Source organism: Pungitius pungitius, chromosome 9 (assembly GCF_949316345.1).
Source record: "Pungitius pungitius chromosome 9, fPunPun2.1, whole genome shotgun sequence".
NCBI lineage: Eukaryota > Metazoa > Chordata > Actinopteri > Perciformes > Gasterosteidae > Pungitius > Pungitius pungitius.
Window position 1 is genome coordinate 4,210,703 of NC_084908.1, and position 18,822 is coordinate 4,229,524.

Consider the following 18,822-nt stretch of genomic DNA (forward strand, 5'->3'; position numbering starts at 1 on the left):
AACACAGATCGCAGCTGAATTCAAGTTGTGGCCTGTAAACAAGCTAGCCAACACATTGTAAGTTACTGCATGCTTAAAACAACTTTGTATAGTATGGTACTGTATAATATACCTGTAAATGTTACTCCAGAAATGCCATAAATTGTTTATAATGTCATAAGTAAACAATCTATAAATAAGGGTTCTCAAACACCTGCTGCTGTTATCATTATTAAACTTTTTTATTACTGTCATTATAATTACAAACTTTGCCTTTTCCCTAAAGTCGTTGTTGTTCCCTCCTCACAGGTTCCTGTGGATGGAGGTTACATCTGATGGAGTTTGTCCCTGCAGTTGTCCTGCCTTACACCTGGTGTACTACTCTGAATATTTGAATAATTTCTGTCGTAGGAATTGAACGTACTGTCCATCATTAAGTTGTTCTTTCTGTACACACCCACTCCTCCACTGTTCTCCCTTAGGTTTTGTCCAGTTAAAGGGAGTTTTATGTGTGCCCATGTGATGGTTTTGGGACAGGATGCTGCATGTTTACAGACTGTAAAGCTCCCTCATGCTTATTTTTAATTTTGGGTTGAACAAAATAAAATGATTTGAATTTGAATTGAATTAACAAGTCGACTAGAGGAATCTGCAACTGAGGGGTGTTCTGCGCATTCTGAATCATTGAGTGACGATGAGGGAGACGGAGCTGATTTCAGGTATACGATCCGGATTCAAGTGACTCAGAGCCAAATGAAGTGCCAATGATTCAGAAAAATGGTTTACAAACACAAAATTCTAAACTAACCGGTTAATGTTGTTGCTGCACTTATAATTTCATAGTTTATTTTCACAGAATATATTTTATTTTTGTATTCTGTTTTGTATAGGAAAAGTGTTTAGTGTTATATTGAATATAAATATAAATAAATACAAATTAATCAAATTGTGTTGTCCTTGTTATGAGCTGTTGACATGACAACTGACTGTGTAACTTGTACTTTTCCAGCGAGCAATTTATCCGTTGAATAGACGTCTATCAGTTTTCAACGTGATTTTTAATATCGGTGGTAAACGTACAAATGTGGATGTCATTTCTTTTTAAACCTATAAAATAATGCTATAGCACAAAGTAGAGGACTACATTTTACCGTATTAAAAATCACGTTGATATGTGGTCTAAACATAGACGTCTTTTCAACGTCTACAAATAGACGTTGAAACAACTTTCACTTTTAAACCATTTTGTCTTTTCAACGTCGTGCATAGACGTTTATTTCACTTTTAAACCATTTTGTCTTTTCAACGTCGTGCATAGACGTTTATTTAACGTCTTTTCAACCTAAAAATCTTTACTGGGACATTTGGGATTTGATTCTCTCTCCTCAAGGTGCTGTGTGTCAAACGTGTTTATTTCTTCCGGGATTTATTCTCCACTCAGCTGAGGAGGACCCTCAGACTGGTTTAGCTCCATAGGGGAGTCGGTATGGATCCTCTCAATTCACACGCGGGCATCAGCACACATGTCGAAAAAAGTGAAATAAGGATCACAGCATAAAAGTAGTGAAATCAACTAGGGCTTTATTAGAAATGCCATTATATGACTTTACTTGACCTGCAATTCTATTATAACGGTATGGAACGGTTGTGGATTCCAGCCTGAGAACTTGAGGTTGGATTCAAAAGCATCAACAGGTGTGTGGTGGAACAGTGCAGGGAGATAGCAGGAAGGCTGAAGTGTGGAGGATCCTCAGTTCAAACCTGCTCTCTCAGAAGGAGGGTTTGGTTGCAGTCAGGGCTTCAAACTGTAAACTTTGAAACAGTTTTGAGGTTTAGTAAACAATCCCAAGGTCTAATATGAGAAACGGACACAATGAGGCATGTGCTTGAATAGCACAAGGGAACAACTGAAGGGCTGCAGGCTCCAACCTGCTGTCTGAGGTTGTGGGTTCATGCCCCTTCATGCAGACATCTCTTCTGCTTTGAAAGAGTTTTGAGGTTTGAGTAGCAGTCTCAAGGTTAAATACGAGAAACAAAAATGTAATTTGTGCATGGTGAGGTAGTGCAGCACAAGAGCTGAGGAGCTACTGTCCTTACCCTGTAGGTTGTGGGTTCAAGCCCAGTCTTGCTTTACTTCAGGTTTGAGTAGCAATCTCAAGGTTAAATACAACAAACAAAGGGTTGGTTAGCGTGTGGTGAAGTAGCACAGCGAAAGAGCTGCTGCCACAAACCTGCACTGCATTTGAAGGTTGTGGGTTCAAGCCCAGTCTTGGGTTTGAGCCTTTGGCTTTACTTCAGGTTTGAGTAGCAATCTCAAGGTTAAATACAACAAACAAAGAGTTGGTTAGTGTGTGGTGAAGTAGCACAGCGGAAGAGCTACTGCCACAAGCCTGCACTGCATTTGAAGGTTGTGGGTTTGAGCCTTTGGCTTTACTTCAGGTTTGAGTAGCAATCTCAAGGTTAAATACAACAAACAAAGGGTTGGTTAGTGTGTGGTGAAGTAGCACAGCGGAAGAGCTGCTGACATATGCCACTGCACTGCACTTGAAGGTTGTGGGTTCAAGCCCAGATGTGGAAATAGCATTTAAAAAGAGTTTTGAGGTTTAGCTCACATGCTCAAGGTTAAATAGGAGAATCAAAGTTGCCAAAATGTGACCAGGACTGGTAGTGTAGGGGTGCAAGAAGGAGCCGAAAGCCTCTGTAAGCGCCGCCAGTGGGTTCAAATCCCGCTCCTGCCAAGTCTTGAGCGCACTACCGCGGAGGTAGTTGTGGGGGCATTGTCCCCACTGGTTGTTTCAGAGAAGTGAACCCTGGGGGTTATGCAGAAACACAAGGTGCGTTCACTTGAGTTATGATGGCATTGTCAAGAATGATGAAGAATCTTTTGAATGATTGACTAAATTTGATATTAAATTGCTTTGCTTTTAGCACTTATTAGCCATGCTACGTAGCCTATAGGGTTCCACCTTTTTGACGGGAGAGAAGGCCGGATGAGTCAGTAAAGATGAGCAGATGTGTCTCATTCAGTGGTCACACTGACATGAAACTTATTACAGCCTCTGAGGGCATTTTTCAAGACAATCACATGTTTGTCTACTTCAGGGCATCCTGTGGACAACCTTAAACTGACAGTCTGGCACAGGGTGTAGATATGTTTACCCTTTTTAGTGCATCCACCCTCCAATTCTCTGTTACATTCAAATTCAACTCACTTGTGCCTTTACCAATGCAGGAAGGATGAATAGCATGGTTGATCCTCCAAGATGCACCAATCCAGTACAAGATGGCCTCCATCCAAGATCATTCCAGTCATGTCATGGGAAAAAAAATATTGTGAAAAAAGTCAAAATATGTAGGGTCAAAAAAGAAAAGATTTTTTTTAATAATAGGTAAAAAATTATTATAAAAAAATATGTTTTTATTATTAGGGCCGGGACTCGATTAAAAATATGAATCTAATTAGAGGCTTTGTAATTAATTAATCAAAATGAATCGCATTTTAATTGCATAAATATTTGACCTGAGAACAGTGAGAAGTAATTTTTTTCACATGGATTTTTATTTTTGTTCAACCAATTCCAGCAGACAAGTGTAGCAATAGCATATTTAGAAATATAGTACTTTCAGAAATTCAGGTAGCCTATAGGTAAGTAGACCTTCTGTAAACTATGTTTTTTTAAGTAGACCAATACTTTCAAGTACATTCAGAACATTGGTTATTTTTTCAGACGTGGACTTAGTTACCCCGGTCCTTAAACCAGTCATCTGGTGCAGTGTGGGTTGGGTGTGGGTCCTTGTACGTCCACGCTAGCTGCTAATTGTTTAGCGTTGAGGTGATACTTGAGGCTCGATGTGAATTCCTTGTTGCACAGCTTGCACACAACCACGCTCTTATCGACGCTTCCATCCGTGTGTTTATTATAATAAGATTTCCCATTCACGGGGCCAACCGACACGGCCTCGTCAGCTTCTTCGTTCATGTTCACTGTGGTTTGTTGTTGTCTGAAGTCATGAACGCTAGTTGGTGCTCCAGTATAATCGGTCCCCCCGAAACTCATCCAGTGAGAAACGTTCCGCGGTGCAAAAAATAAGTGTAAAAATGCGTAAAAAATGTTTAATGTGTTATTTTTTGTGGAATTAATTAATCTTAATTCACATTGTAATTAATTAATCGTAATTAACGCACTTAAGTCCCGGCCCTAGTATATATATATTATGCCATTCTACATAATTCCTTTTTCCAACATGCAGTATTTTGGGGATTTTGACCGTATTAGAAATGCTAGACTGACTTTTTTTGACGTACAATGACTCATTTTTCCGAACTGTATGACTTTTAAAGTTGTGTTTGACCTCCTTGGAGCAGGGTTGGGTCATAAAAAATATCCCACGCTTTTGAACATTTCACAGAGCACCCAAAAAATGGAAAGAATATGGCACAACCACGCGGCGACCGAGAGAAGGCCGTCCGCCCCAAACTCACGAGCCGGGCAAGGAGACAATGAAGCAAGCAAGAGGCCCAAAGGAATCTGTCCACATGACAACTATCAGCTGTGTACTCCACACATCTGGCCTTCATGGAAGAGTGGCCAGATGAAAGCAGGCCATAAGAAATCCTGTCTGGAGTTGGTCACAAGTCGTGTGGGAGACCCATCAACATGAGTTAGAAGGTTCTCTGGTCAGATGAGACCTCAATGCAAAACGCTGTGTGGAGGAAACCCAACCCTGGCCATCCCAACAGGAGCATAGTGGTGGTAGCCTCACGCTGTGGGGATGCTCCTCTGATACAAGCTAGTCAGAATGGAGGATGGAGCCAAATACAGGGCAATCCTTGAAGAAAATATGATGCCGTCTGCTTTTTTTGAGTCGAGGCCAACCTCAATCCGGTTAAGAACCTATGGCGAGATTTGAAAACTGCTGTTCAGACGCTGTACATCCAATCAGACCGAGCTTCAGCTAGGGGACGCTAACAAGTATTGACTCATGGGGGGGTGAATACTTATGCATCCAACTCATGTCATCTTTTCATTCTCATTGTTTGTGTCACAGTAAAATGTGTTTTGCACCTTGAAAGTACTATGCATGTTGTGTTGATCAAAGGGGGAAATGGCTATTTGAATTCCACTTTGAAACAGTACAAAATGGGGAACCGTTCCAGCGGGGTGAGAACCTATGTAAGACACTGTATATTTCAAGTTACTGTTAATCAAAAAGAATGTTTCCAATAGTTTTTTTTTTTTTTAATCTACCATGTTATTGATAGTCTTATAGTATTATACACAACGACAGAAGTAGTAATTATTTCACTTGAGTTTATTTGTAACAAATGAAACTTGTGTCGACAGAGAACAGAAATTCATACAGACCTGTTTTTCGGTTTTCACACGCTCCAAGAACCAATGTAGGAAAATAAAAAGCACTTGTTGACCCGGAGCAGAAAACAAACCCCAAACAAAACAAAAAAAGTTTACATTTACAGACCAATTAAAGGTAATTGATCCAAGTAACACCATATTTTAATTTTTATACAATTTATAAACTCGTTTTATCCATCTACATTATACATTAGGGGGTAAAATAGAACACTTTCTTTGTGAAACTTCTCTTTTGTGGTACAACAAACCCACAATGTGACGTATTGCACATACTGCTGTGCCATAAACTGTGGTTTCAGGTGCATCGTTTTATTATATCTCTCTGTATATCTGATAGATTCCTATTCACTCTTTACCTTAATGATCTATTCATTGATTTATGCACTTCAATTACTCTGTGTTTTGTGTTATTTACATATAAACAACCATGTGAGCATTACAGGGTCCACTTTGAGTTCAAGTACAACTCCTTTGTGAGGGGAAGGGCTATCAGAGATAATAGGATACTAGTATTAGTGCATAGTACAAAGAGAGAAAGTGCAAGTCTTCCCGTAACAGGTGCGACCGAAGGGGCATCTCGAAAGTGGTACCATGCATACAAAAACGACAACGGGGTTACTGTGGGATGGTGGGAATCCGTCAACGGTCCCGTACGCGGTGAAGCGCCAACGGAGATACAAAAAAGATGGTTTCTGTGTTGTTGGAGACGTAGCACCGGAACTTCTCTCAGCCTTTGTTGTCAAAAAGGAAAAGAAAGATGGGACTGTTGACATCAGGACGAGTTTAGGAGGAGGGCCTCAGGTTTCTGTGTCTTTTGATATTTAGCTTTTCTTCAATCTGGCTGAAGAGCTTCTTGATTTCTACACAGCTGAGTAAGTCGGACTTCTCCTTCGCTGTGGTGTCAAAGTGTGGCCAGAACGTGATGAAGTCGGAGTGAAAGAGTGAACACACACACAAACACACACACACACAGCCTGCGCAGGTGTCCCGGGAAAGAAAAGCTGTCGACATACAAAATGATCAGACCATCCTGCTTAGAATCTTTTTTTAAACTTCTTCCCCCCCCCGTTGTATTTGAGTCTGATGTCACCTCTTTTTGATTAAAAGAGATGTGACCGTGTGGCTGCTGGGAAAGTGATGAGTCCAACTGTCCAACTTCCACACAAAGATTCACAGCCAAAAACACAACGCACAAGATACCTCTACGTACTGTAACATAACTAAATCATATACACATACATTCCGTTCAAAAGCACACACACATAAAATACACAAAAGAACCCTTTAAAGTAACTTTATCAAAATAGGCGTGTAATATAAGGCACTAGAAATCTAAAATCAAAATACTTATTAGATGCTGTTTGAAGTATGAGTTTGATCATCCCTTGGTTGCCATGACACACAGAAGTATGACATCATCTACTGGAGTTGTGACATGATAAAAGATCTACTTCCTAGGAGGTCAGAGGTCGTCCCTCTGTTTGGACACATCTATCAGTGGCGAGATTCGTTAAAACATCTTTGCGTAACACCGAGATGTCGTTGTCTTCATAATGGCATATAACTGCAGTTAGTGACACCACACAAAAATATATCACACATCGACTTATTGCACACTGAATCAGACAGAGAAAAGTCACAGGTGAGCATTCCAGTGAGAAACACGATGCTGTCCCAACACCATCGTCCCACCCTGTCTTCTACGTCCCCCCCCCCCCTCCCCACAAACCTTTGTGAGGCTTATTTGGACGTACTTGGCCTTCTGTGCTCTCTGTAGCTCCATGTGGCCTTTGGCTGGACCGGCACACAAAGAACCCCACGAGGCGTCCTGTGTGCACGGCCAACACCTGTGTGTTTGGATAGAATACGAGAGTGACACTACATGGTGGTGGCTTTTATAGAACTGTGAACATTTTCCACACTAGATTTGATTGTACACTTCAAAACCGCATCACGTTTTTTTCTGTTTTTTTTAACGCTACAGCTCATTGTATTACACAGAAGGGTAAAAAAAACACAACTTTGCCTTTGTATTGTCAGTGGCGACAAAGTCATGAATCTGTTAAAACAAAAACAAAACTGAACATGCCATAAAGAATAGCCAGTTGAAAAAAACAAACAAACAAAAAAACAACATCGTCACATATCTATATTTATTTCTCTAGAAAACTAAATGAATGTTTTACTTTGTGGTGCATTTAAAACCCCTCTCAGGCTTCCCTTATCTTAACACATGAAGCATAAGGTTGAACTGGTGGTTTTTATTACTGTATGGTAGAAATATCTTGTTTTTCATTCACAAGAAACTACACAAGAGTCTGTTCCCAAAACAATTGGAAACAGAACATAGCTTGGTGTCTTTTTTTGGGATGTATATTCTTTGTCTTTTGAATACTGTGTGCTCTGTGTTCTCAGTCTCCTGTTGGCAATTCTCTGGTGCTCAAAAGTCCCAGTTCCTTCAGTCCACAACACTTCCATCAGATGGAAATGTAGACTCCTCCTGTACAGTCCTCAAGATAGAAAAATCTAAATTTCTCGTGACAGCTAAATATTGTAGCCGGGTTGGTGATGCTACACTGGTGGTGGACGAGGTGAGAGTTCCACACCCAAACAATGTAAAGCAATCTGGGTGCTCACAAAAGCACTGAAACAAATAAAAAATAAAAATAAAGAAAAGAAAATCAATATTTGATCAAGTATTCTGATTGGAACAGTGGTTGAAGTTGCTTCTTCAGACTGACCAATGGGTGTGTTTGGGCTGAGGGTGAAAGGAACCACCCTCGTCGAGCAGGTTGCTATGGCTCAGTTAGAGGTGCTGTTTCGGAGTACGGGATAAGCCGATGGGTCCCCTTCACTCTGCATTTGGTCGCAAAACAATCTTCAAAAGACACATTGCAGCCTAGTGCATTGTTTTAGGCCGCTTGTGACCTAAGAAAAGTGCACTAGGTGGGATGTGGCATGAGAGAGGCGGCCAGTCGGGTTTATGTTGCATAGTGATCGAAGCTTCCCAGGTACTCTAGACTGGCCCGGTAGCAGAACTGGTACTGGTCCTGCAGGGAGGCAGAAGTTTATCAGGTCAGGGGGGGAAAAGAGTGACAAAGACAAGTGTTGACGGGATGAATTTCAAGGGAGTTGAGAGGATGACAGCTGGGGGGGGGGGAAGGGGCTCACCTCTGTCTGAACCGTGGCGGGTCTCTGGGTGCGCAGCATCTTGACGGTCTGGAAGATGTCCACCACTCCCTCGTACCGCATCCTCTCCAGAACGATGCTGAGGGTGATGAACACGCCGGTCCTGCCTACTCCAGCACTGTCGGCCCAGAGATGGAGACGCGTTACACAAATCCAAATGTAAAAGAGTGAAAGGAATAGTTTGGTATAGTAATACAATGTAATTAGGAAGTCATAGTATAGTGAGCCATGACAAGGATCTCATTCAGTCATAGTATATTAAATGAATAACAGGTATAACAGAGAGAGGAGAGTATGTGTGATACATGTAAATGTGTACAGGTCCAAGCCTTCGTTTTCCAAGAAGCTTTTTGGAGATCAAATGTAGTGGAGAAAAAGACAGTGTGCCCCGCCCCCCCCCCAACCCCTCACCTTACTTATTTATTGTATTCTGTTTCCGCCCACCTGCCACAATGGGTCACATGGCATGAAGTAGCACTGAGCTGGTCGGAGGTCTTACCTGCAGTGCACAGTAATTGGCCCGTCCTGGCCAAACTGTTCCTTAGTTTTGTGCACCTGGCCAATGAAATCAATGAATCCCTCCCCTGACTTTGGCACTCCTTGCTCCGGCCAATCGGTGAACTGGAACTGACGAACTGTTCTCGATTGTCCATCCTGGAAGACACAAATTGACTTTATTATTCACAATCAATCAAACAATGAATGATAAAGCACTTCCGGGGACACTCTCGTGCGTGGTGCGCACACACACACACACACACACACACACACACACACACACACACACACACACACAGGTCACTCACCCTGGCATCGGTGACTTTGAACTCTCGCAGAATGTACTGGGGCATGTTGTACTCTGCCATGGGATCCACCACAAAGTACTGGTACCTGGCTGAGCGCTCCGCGGGCCAATACTGGTGACACTTCTCCTGCGGGAGGAGAGCACAGAGGCTGCTGTTCAGAGTTCAGATGGTTGTGTGTGTGTTCGTACGTACAACATTTTGTCTGCTGGTGACTTCTCTCCCCACCACTTTGGACCCTTAGAGGCCTCTGTTGATGCAGAGCTTAAAATCACAACAGGATTGTTCTGCCAAATGAGGGAAAATGGAAGTAAAGACAAAAGAAACTATAATCCAATATATATATATCAACATTGGTGTCTTAAATGAATTTTGTCCGTTTTAAAAATTCTTGTGAAAGAAACGACCAAATCAGCTTTTTACGATCTCAAAAACAGCCGCCAGCCACAGTGTGTGAAAACAGGAGAAATAACTCATGCTTTTAAGCTGCGAGAGTTCTTAGGAAACAAAAAGGACCAACCACACTGTAAACCCCTGCTGCTTTTTAAAGTCATTACATGAGAAAGATCAAAATACATGTCAGATGGGTTTTAACTGTACATAACAGCTGGACCTCTTTGATCACGGCAAAGAAATCTGCTCACAACTAAACATGGGGAAGCACTCACTTTAAACTGTGAATGGTGTGTATGGGTTCCACTATACAAATAAACTGGCTTTGCCTCGCCTTTACATCGGGCCTGAGGGATTGTGCACGACAATTTCTGGCTACTCTGTTGTGGAAATATCATCCTGACCAATCAAAATACATTCATTTGAAGATTGTTTATTGCCAAATGAGACATGATATTCATGAGATGTTTCTCACACGCATCACATCCTGTTCTTAATAGTTAAGACTTATAAATATATATTAAATATGTATTTCTTTGCTGCAGAAGGACACTATTTTTCACAGTTCTCAGTAAAAAGAGAGTGGAAAAGAGAGACAAAGAGCTGCCGGTCATGCTAAAGGTCAGGCATCCAGGCGTTAAATAGTATGAATTTGTTAAATTGTGAGGCACAATTCACTGTAAATCACATGACAAGTTTGGGTAAAATAAATCACGTCATCAAAACCAAACTCCCCCAAAACTTTCCAAAGCTTTGATCGCCTAGCACATCTACACCAGTAGAATCAGAGGTGTGCTTCCCAGTGCAGCCGATCCGTCCTGCCCTGCACCCTGCATAGGTGTGTGTGTGTGTGTGTCCGTACCCGTCCCATCTCTCTCAGTTTGGTCAGCATGACCACTATGGTGGAGTTGTGTTCCCACAGCATCCTCCAGTAGTCCTCAGTGGTCTCAGCCAGCGGGCCTTGGGTTGCTATGTAGGCCTTCTGCTGCCTGCAAACACACACAGCAGAGTTAAACACTGTGTGTGTGTGTGTGTGTGTGTGTGTGTGTGTGTGTGTCCTAAACATGAATGTAATCCCTCAATAACTACCAAAGAGGCAACTGGACAAACAAATAAGTAGCAATGTGATGTGACCTGTATCCATCGATGAAGCTGGCATTGATGTAGTCCGATCCCTCCACGCCTCTGATTGGCTGCAGGCTCACTCGCGTGGTCTCGTAGGGCATGATGTTCACCAGCCGGTTCTTAAACTTGTTGCACGGCAGGTTGGCACTCACGAACCGAGATGTGTGGGCCTTGGCACTGGCCAGACGCTGGAACGGAGAGGAAATCAATGTTACAACGTTACACTGACCGTTACACTTACCATTAAAGATTCAGTATTAGATTATTTTATTTGTGTCAAACATTTGGCTGGTCCCACTATTTTACAGATATCATTTGGTCTTGCATCACAAAATCATTTCTAAGAGACTCTTAAAGATCCTCAGATAGGATCCAAAGTAAACAAAACACAATGAAATCAAAGAAAGCAGTCATGGAAACAAGGAGGGGATCTGATAAAAAAAAGAAGACAAATACAGGGACCTCATTCAAATGTATTTAGCACAAGCCTTCTCCAGACAACAAGAATACTCAGACAAAATCTGTTTGACTCAGCAGGCCTCAGGGTCTTTAGCCAGACATCAAAAAGAAGGACAATATCGGGGAAAGAGGGCAGCGGCAGGGAATATTCTCAAATCAACGGGAGGAGAGAGAAGAAAAGAGTCGGGGAAAGGGAAAAGGAGGGGGGGCAGGAAACCACAAGGGCCCCTCACTGTCCCAACGCACATATGTGAACCACAGATGATCCTTCAACAGCAACGGGAGAATGAAAAAGAACCCCTCACACACACAGACACACACACACACACACACTGCACCCTCTCTGCGACCCCCAAACCAAAGACAGAAGAACAGGGGTCGAGGGGGGGGGGGACCGCAGACGGAGACAATGGGGACGGGTGAACTGGGCGCTGTGGGAGGAGCAGCAGACCGCGCTGGAAAACCCCGCACCAGCCACCAGCCACCAGCCACCAGCTCACCGGGTCACTTCTGCTCCAGAGGGCCAACGACAGCAACTCAGCATGTGAGTTTGACTTTGCCTTATCAATGGAGTGTGGAGCACACAAAACGTTCCGTCTCCTCGATACGTGCCCATTATTTTAAACCATCTGTTGAGCTTGGATCAAATCCTGCCCTGCTGGCAACCTCTTTAAACTCTCACAGTAAACTCTCTCTGTCTCTGTGTGGGGAAACAAAAACAGTGGGTCTTAATGGAGTGTTGGGTTACCGAAAGCTGCCAGGACAGCTGCGTTTATGTCTTCCCTCACAGACGAGCTTCAACTTTCCTCTCATTTGAGGGATGCGGCGCGGCTCCGTCCGTGAGAAGTTCCATCCCATCAGTGTTCTGTCGATGAGGGCGGAAAGTGCCGCGTCTGTCCCGCCAGTGTTTGGGTGGGATGGGACGTGGGGACGGGGACACACACGTCTCGCACCCGCGCAACGTAGTTCACAGGACCCCTCGCTCCATCGCCACCCGGAGCAGAGCGCCGCCGAGGTGCTGGATCATGTGGCGAACTATGATTGGCTTAGTGTATGCAAACCTGTCAGCCAGTGGCTGCGCGAACCTCGAAACGGGCCACATCTTATGCGAGAGCACACACTCGTAGATGTGCAAAGCACCACGAGCTCGGCAGTCTGTATTTTGGCCCAAGCTGATGGGAAAAGTGAGAAAAGTGGTCTCTCTCCTCGGGACACGAACCACCCAACCAGATATCACACGCTCTGTTATGCGGATGTCGTACTTTCGTTTAATCATTCCTCACCTTGAACTCCACCTCCATGCCGGTGACATTCTCTCCGGGTTCGATCTGCGTCAGCCTCTGGATGTAGGAGTACAGGTTCCTGGCGGGGACCTCGGTGTTGCCGCAGGTCACGGCCTCCAGCAGCGCGTCGTGGATGAAGATGTACTGGTCCTCCGTCTGGACCATGTAGTTCCTCTGGGAGCGCATCAGCGTGACGTGGCCGTAGACGTCCAGGGTCTTCTCCTGCTTGATCCGCTCCGCCATGGCGTCGATCACGATGAAGCACCCGGTGCGACCGACTCCAGCGCTGAGCCCAAAGCAGGCGGGGCGAAAAAGAGAGGAAACAGATGGTGATGCGACAGACTCCCCGTAACCTTCCGGGTTACCAACGGAAGGCCAACCAATTTTGCAGTGACTTCAGACCTGGTACAAATCTTGCCCTGTGGCATATTGCAAAAAAGCTCCCACACACTGCGCCTGAATCAACTACCGCAGCGATATCTCCAACAACGCACTTCTGAATCGACATCAGCGATGAGTCAGCATCACCGTCTGACTGGCATTAAGAAGATATCCTCCCCTATCGACATGCAATCCTGAAATATAATACATTTAGCTGCCCACCCAAACACCCGTTTTCTGCTGCGCTGGTTCCTACACGGTGAAACACCCTGACCAAGCAAGCCTCAGCAAGCCAAAACACTCTTATACGCTTATATATCTTATATATTGTTAATTCAATATCAGTGTGGATGTGCAGACACACACATGCAGAGGTTGCTGCACAGGTGAAATGAGCCTGGCCCCATTGTTTGATACAGAGGCTGGTTAATACGTTAAAGCACATTATGATGGAGTCTTGCCGGGATAATTAAATTTGACTGATAATCCTGTTAGATACTCCATCTGAATGCTACGGAAGATTAGGGCGAGCTCCTCTCCTGCCCTCCCCCACCTCCCCTCCTTCCTCCTCCGCGTCCTTGTCTCTCAGCCGCTTCATCTTCTCCCGAAGTATCCCTGCACCACTCTCACGCCAGCCCCTACCACTTTTTCATGCATTAGTCCTTTTTTTCTCCTTTCTTTCTAGATTCCATTTTCCCTTCACCTTCTCTTTTCTTTAATTCATCATTTCCATTCGCCGCGTCCTGGATTCGACCTCATCTTCGCTGTCGTTCCGCTCGCATGTCACCTCCGCTGACACCCGGCCCCTCGCTAACTCTCGCTCTCCATCATTCCTCAATCCCCTTCCCTTCGCTCGCTGCTCTCTGCCTCGCCACGATCTTCGCCGCGCTAATTCATCCTCCCCGACCCTCCATCTTCTCTTCCTTCGCTCCCCGATAGCAACTTGGTTCCAGCTGTGGAGCTGGAAACTGTGCCCGAGATGGCCAACGACAGGCATCCGGGATCCTTCTGCTGAGCGCCGCGCTGGAGTTTGAACTAGTGAACCAGTGAGGACGCGCATTGATCTAATTAAAGTGCTCCTGGACTCTTGTTGATTTTCACACACTTTTGAAAATGACGTTGCCAAATGAAAACCCAAATCAAGATGTGAGTGTTTCAGACAAGCCCTCACAAACACAAACACACTCACAGGCACACAGACACACAGACCTGCAATGGACGACCATGGGACCGGCATCTGGAGGGTTGCAGGCCTTGACCCTGCGTAGGAAGGCCAGGAAGGGAGTGGGGTGTTCCGGCACCCCGTGGTCCGGCCAGGCTGTGAACTGGAAGTGACGCACCTCGCGCTTCTCATTGGAGCCGCTCTGGACAACAGACAGTGTGTCAAAGATAAAGCACCTGTTGCTTCCTGGTTATATTTCCCTAGAAATCTTTCAAAACGGGTTTTTTTAAGGCTCGGGACTCCATTGTATTTTCTTTTTTGGAATCATTTTGGTGGATTAATATGCTTGGGAAGGTGCATGTAGGACCTGCCGTATGTTTGTGGTAATAATGACCTGAGGTCTGAGGAGGTCTACGCCGTGCCGTGTATCAGGCTTTGGCCACACGTTCAATACTGTTAAACTGTATCCCTTTAAATATCATTGGAAGGATCAATAATAATAAAATATACTGCTGTCATTGTTGTTTTCTCCCCTTGGCCAAAGACTTAAGCACAAACGCACCAACTGGTGCTTATGAATATTTCAACAGATCGATTCACACGCTGCCTCATTACACCCCGCCGAACACTGTGCTGTTACCTTGTAAAGAGCGAAGGTCCTGACGGAGTAGGTGGCCAGCTCCACCGTGTCCAGCAGAGTGACCTGGATCAGGCCGTAGGTCTCTGTGCCCCGGGTCGGCCAGTACTGATCGCACTTCACCTACGGGGGGGGGGGGGGGGGGGGGGGCGGGAAGCTGTTAAGGAGCCGTTTGCGTAATGTCTGTATACATTTCTTTTTTGTGATAGAAGAACAGAAAGAGCTGACTTTGGTGCGTGGGGAGGGGAGTGTCAAAGCAAATCGCTAAGGGAGTTTTTGCAAAATTCTGACAGTAGTGTTAGGAAAAAATGTGCATATATAGTGACTACCCGGTGTGTAAAAGGGGGTTCAGTGAGTCTGTGGGGTTAGGAGTGATAGACAGAGACAGAGAGAGAGAGATTTCTGCTTTCTGGGTTATGATCCTGCATAAGTTGCACTTTAAATACTAGAAAATTGAAATCGCCATATGGGTTGGTGGGCTCTCACGAAGATCCACCGCAGAGCTGGAAAGAGCCGACTGATACTCAAAGTGCACCCCTTTGCATATTTGATGCTGTACATCGCCCTACAACCCAACCTCTCAAATAAAAAAAATAAAAAAACGCCACCCTGTGCAAACCAAATCCAAGCATACATTGAAACACCTCGAACCCCCCCCCCCACTCCCACGTATAAAGCAGCCATATATGTAGTTTCTCCAGCTTAGCCTCCGAGACCCCAAAGGAGAGAGGGGAGAATAACAGAAAGAATCCCAGCAGAGGGGGGAAGGGGGGCTTGGTGTGCTTGGCAGAATCAGGCCAAACCAAACGCTCTGTGCTGATCCCTCCGGTCCTCACATCAAAGACAGCAGGGAGCTCAGCTCGCTCTGCATTCCGCTGCTCCAGACTGGTGGGGATTATGCGTTTTGGCTCAGGACAATCGGGCTGTAATTACAGCTTTTCAACCGTTGTTTTTCCCACCAGACCTCGAGACGCAGCGGGGACAGGAGCGGCTGGATGGCAGCGTGGCGCGGCGTGACGGCGATGCCACCTGACGTGCTGGATAAGAGCATAACTTGCGCCCCGTAGTTTGATCGGTGCTAGGAGGAAGGATTCTGGCACAGTTCCCACCGAGGGACCATCTGTGATCATGTGTGTCGTTAGTGCGTAAACACATGGCGTAATGTTGAGAGGTGTTAAATGAGATTAAATCGTTTCCTCCAACAAGCTGCCCACCACTCCCCTCCAACAGCAGATCTGGAGTCAGTGGGCTGATAATTAACCGCTAAGTAAATTGACTGTCTTCGCTGTAGCATCACGCTGTAATCACTTATTGAATTTAGATCGTTTAAAGCTTAGCACTCAGTCACCAACGGGGATTCCTCTTGTTAACGAGACAGTAACAGCCTGAAGTTTGTAATTTGGTGGTGTGCAGCCCTAGTACTTAGTCCTGGTCTTTTTTTTTTGTTGGCTTCATCCCGCGTAGCCACTCCACAAGAACACTGCATCCGTGATCATGCAGCCTGCAGACGCCAATGTGCACTTGGTCTGGCCTGCGGGGAAACAATACAACTACGAGCGCCCTGTGATGAGACAATGCTGCATTCGCACTTAACGCACTGCTTGGAAGCACAGATAAAAAGGTGGTGGTGGGGGGGGGGGGGGGCGGAGGGGGGGACAGCAGAAAAAAAGGGCACTGGATAGAGGAAAAAGGTAAGGAGAGAACCATGTGAGGTGAGGTTGCATTTTGAAAAGGGATTAGCAAAGGAAGGAAAGAGAGGTCTTGCCTTAGAGAAGAAATAAGAGGGCATCTGAGGGTCAAACAGACACAACAGAGACGGTTGGAAAAAGTCGGAAAAGCAAACAGTTTTAACACAGGACACATGTTAATAGGAGAAGCACAGATGGAAGGAAAGGATCATTTTCTGAACACGGCTGTGGACATAATGGGTTAGCGCTTAATCATGACTTCTACCTGCAGCATTTCTAGTAATTTCTTTATTCCAACATGACATTCTCATTACATTGCATTCATGCTAAAATGCCCCGAGGCTAAATGATTTTCTAATTCACTACCTACCCCGTATGTAGTTGTACTTGTAGCTCCCCCCCGGACCTGCTCCCCATTATACTCGACCACCTTCTACTGTACCCCTCTGAGCTGATTAACTGCATGGCGCCTTTCGCCGTCCTCTCTTAACTTCTCACTCAACTGCAGCACTCTGAGCTTAACCGCCTTAATGATGCTGCTTGTCATCTGATTCAATGATCTGAACTATTCTTGCACTACATGAGGTGCCCGGGGCTTTATTATGCCCCCTCCTCCCTCTCCCACACCTTAAAAGAAATGGCCGTTTCCTTGACAACTCTAATCAAGTTGATAAAGCTCAACCGGGCGCCCCTCCTTCTGCATCCAACCCTGTTCCTTCAGTGCAGGAGTTTATACTCTTAGCACTGCAAAGGTATGTTGCATTTATACAATATTTCACATTGCAACAAAAAGCTGAATCATTATCAAAGCTCATTGGTGACCCTTTTTCTAAAAGTGACCCATCCCCTGCTGCTGATGTCCCCTTCCTCTGTTTCGTTCCCTCCTCCCCATCCCCTTCACCTCTCTGAGGGCATCAGTGTTGAGTTTGCGCTGCCTCATTACGTTGCCGTAGCATACTTTCTTACCCGAGACTTCTCTTCTAGCTTGGTCATCATGATGATGTTAGCCGTGTGCTGCTCCCAGACCATCCTCCAGAACTCCCCGAAAGTCTCAGGGAGGGATCCCTGAGTGGCGATGTAGGCGTTCTGGCGGCGGTAGCCATCGATGTAGTTGGCGTTGATGTAGTCACTGCCTGGGACACCTGCGCGGCGAGGTGAGATAAACGGATGTCACCCAGCGCTTGGTAAACACATTCTGTCCCTTTGCAGATGAACCTGATTGTTATTCAGTTTCACAGTGAAATAATCTATATGGATTAATCAAAGTCTGCAGCTGTGAAAGCAGGTTGGCGCCGCAGTAATAAAGGCGGGAGTTCATCTGGGGTCACGGCGGAGGGATTAACGTTTGCACCGGGCCAAGCGTCCTTTGGTGTTGGATTGTTCAGCCGTCTTGTTTTATAATACATGCTAAGACGATCATGGGCCTAATCTGAGAATACTGTGGATGTGTCGCTTTGAATGGAAATGCGACTGTAGGGCCCGTCTCTGTGTAAAACTCGGCTGACACCGCTTGTCCTGGAGGGGATTGTGTGTACGTGTGTGTGTGTGTGTGTGTGCGCGCCGAGTGTTTGCGACGCCAGAGACCATCTGTGTGTATTTGATTTAGGATCAGTCCTGCTCATCTGGGGCCTAATACCATAATCCCAAAAATCACTGAGTCACAGCTCAAACATCCATACTCGCACAAACACACACACACACAAATCAAAAACACCAAAGTACACACACAGACGCAGACACGGCCGTGTGCATTCAGCCTTGACCCGAATCCGCCAAAGTGCGACAAAAAAGCCCTTTTGAGTCGTCTGATGGCAGTTCACGTTTGAAAAGATGGAAGTCGATGAGCAGACACAAGAACCCCTGACAGGAAGAAACTCCTGCAGATGATTCTCTTCCAAACGCTTTTGAGCTCAATCCTCCTCCAAGCCTCCGCCGTGTGCACACACACACACACACACACAGCACGCGCGATGACAGAGGAGCGCGGGGTGTTTAAGCAACTTATTTCAAGCGGCGTGGGGACAGACGGCAAGAAGAGCTTTGAACATATGTTCATCAACTTCAGTCTTTAACAGACAGCTTGGCCGAATCCTTTGATGTGCAGCAACTGTATTGCGAGGGACCACAGCAGAAGCGCTGTGCAGATAAAACGCACACACAGACACACACACACTCACACTGGCTTGGCAGAGAGTGTGTTCATGCAGCATGGGTGGAGGAGACTGGGAGCAAAAGTGCATATCTGCGCTTATGCACATCCTGCGCATGTGTTTTAAATTTGTAGTAGAAAGGGTGTGTGTGTGTGTGTGTGTGTGTGCGCGTGTCCTCTTGTGTGTTTGGACATGCTT

The 18,822-nt window shown here is 45.4% G+C and overlaps 1 protein-coding gene across 24 annotated transcripts in view; it reads right to left on the reverse strand.

The window, feature by feature from the left end:
- Positions 1–5,274: 5,274 nt before the first annotated feature.
- Positions 5,275–18,822, reverse strand: part of ptprdb (protein tyrosine phosphatase receptor type Db) — a 116,188-nt gene continuing 102,640 nt past the window's right edge. For 13 of the 24 annotated variants that reach the window (XM_037471459.2, XM_037471458.2, XM_037471456.2 and 10 more), the window contains 10 exons: positions 17,441–17,616; positions 14,790–14,909; positions 14,197–14,351; positions 12,607–12,892; positions 10,874–11,052; positions 10,602–10,728; positions 9,350–9,475; positions 9,043–9,197; positions 8,526–8,661; positions 5,275–8,404 (listed from right to left, as the gene is read on the reverse strand). In XM_037471459.2, coding sequence (XP_037327356.1) covers positions 8,336–8,404; positions 8,526–8,661; positions 9,043–9,197; positions 9,350–9,475; positions 10,602–10,728; positions 10,874–11,052; positions 12,607–12,892; positions 14,197–14,351; positions 14,790–14,909; positions 17,441–17,616 — 1,529 coding nt within the window. In that variant the 3' untranslated portion in view covers positions 5,275–8,335. Of the gene's footprint in view, positions 8,405–8,525; positions 8,662–9,042; positions 9,198–9,349; positions 9,476–10,601; positions 10,729–10,873; positions 11,053–12,606; positions 12,893–14,196; positions 14,352–14,789; positions 14,910–16,551; positions 16,576–17,440; positions 17,617–18,822 lie in introns of all 24 variants that reach the window. The other 11 variants (XM_037471446.2, XM_037471444.2, XM_037471442.2 and 8 more) reach the window with 1 other exon arrangement.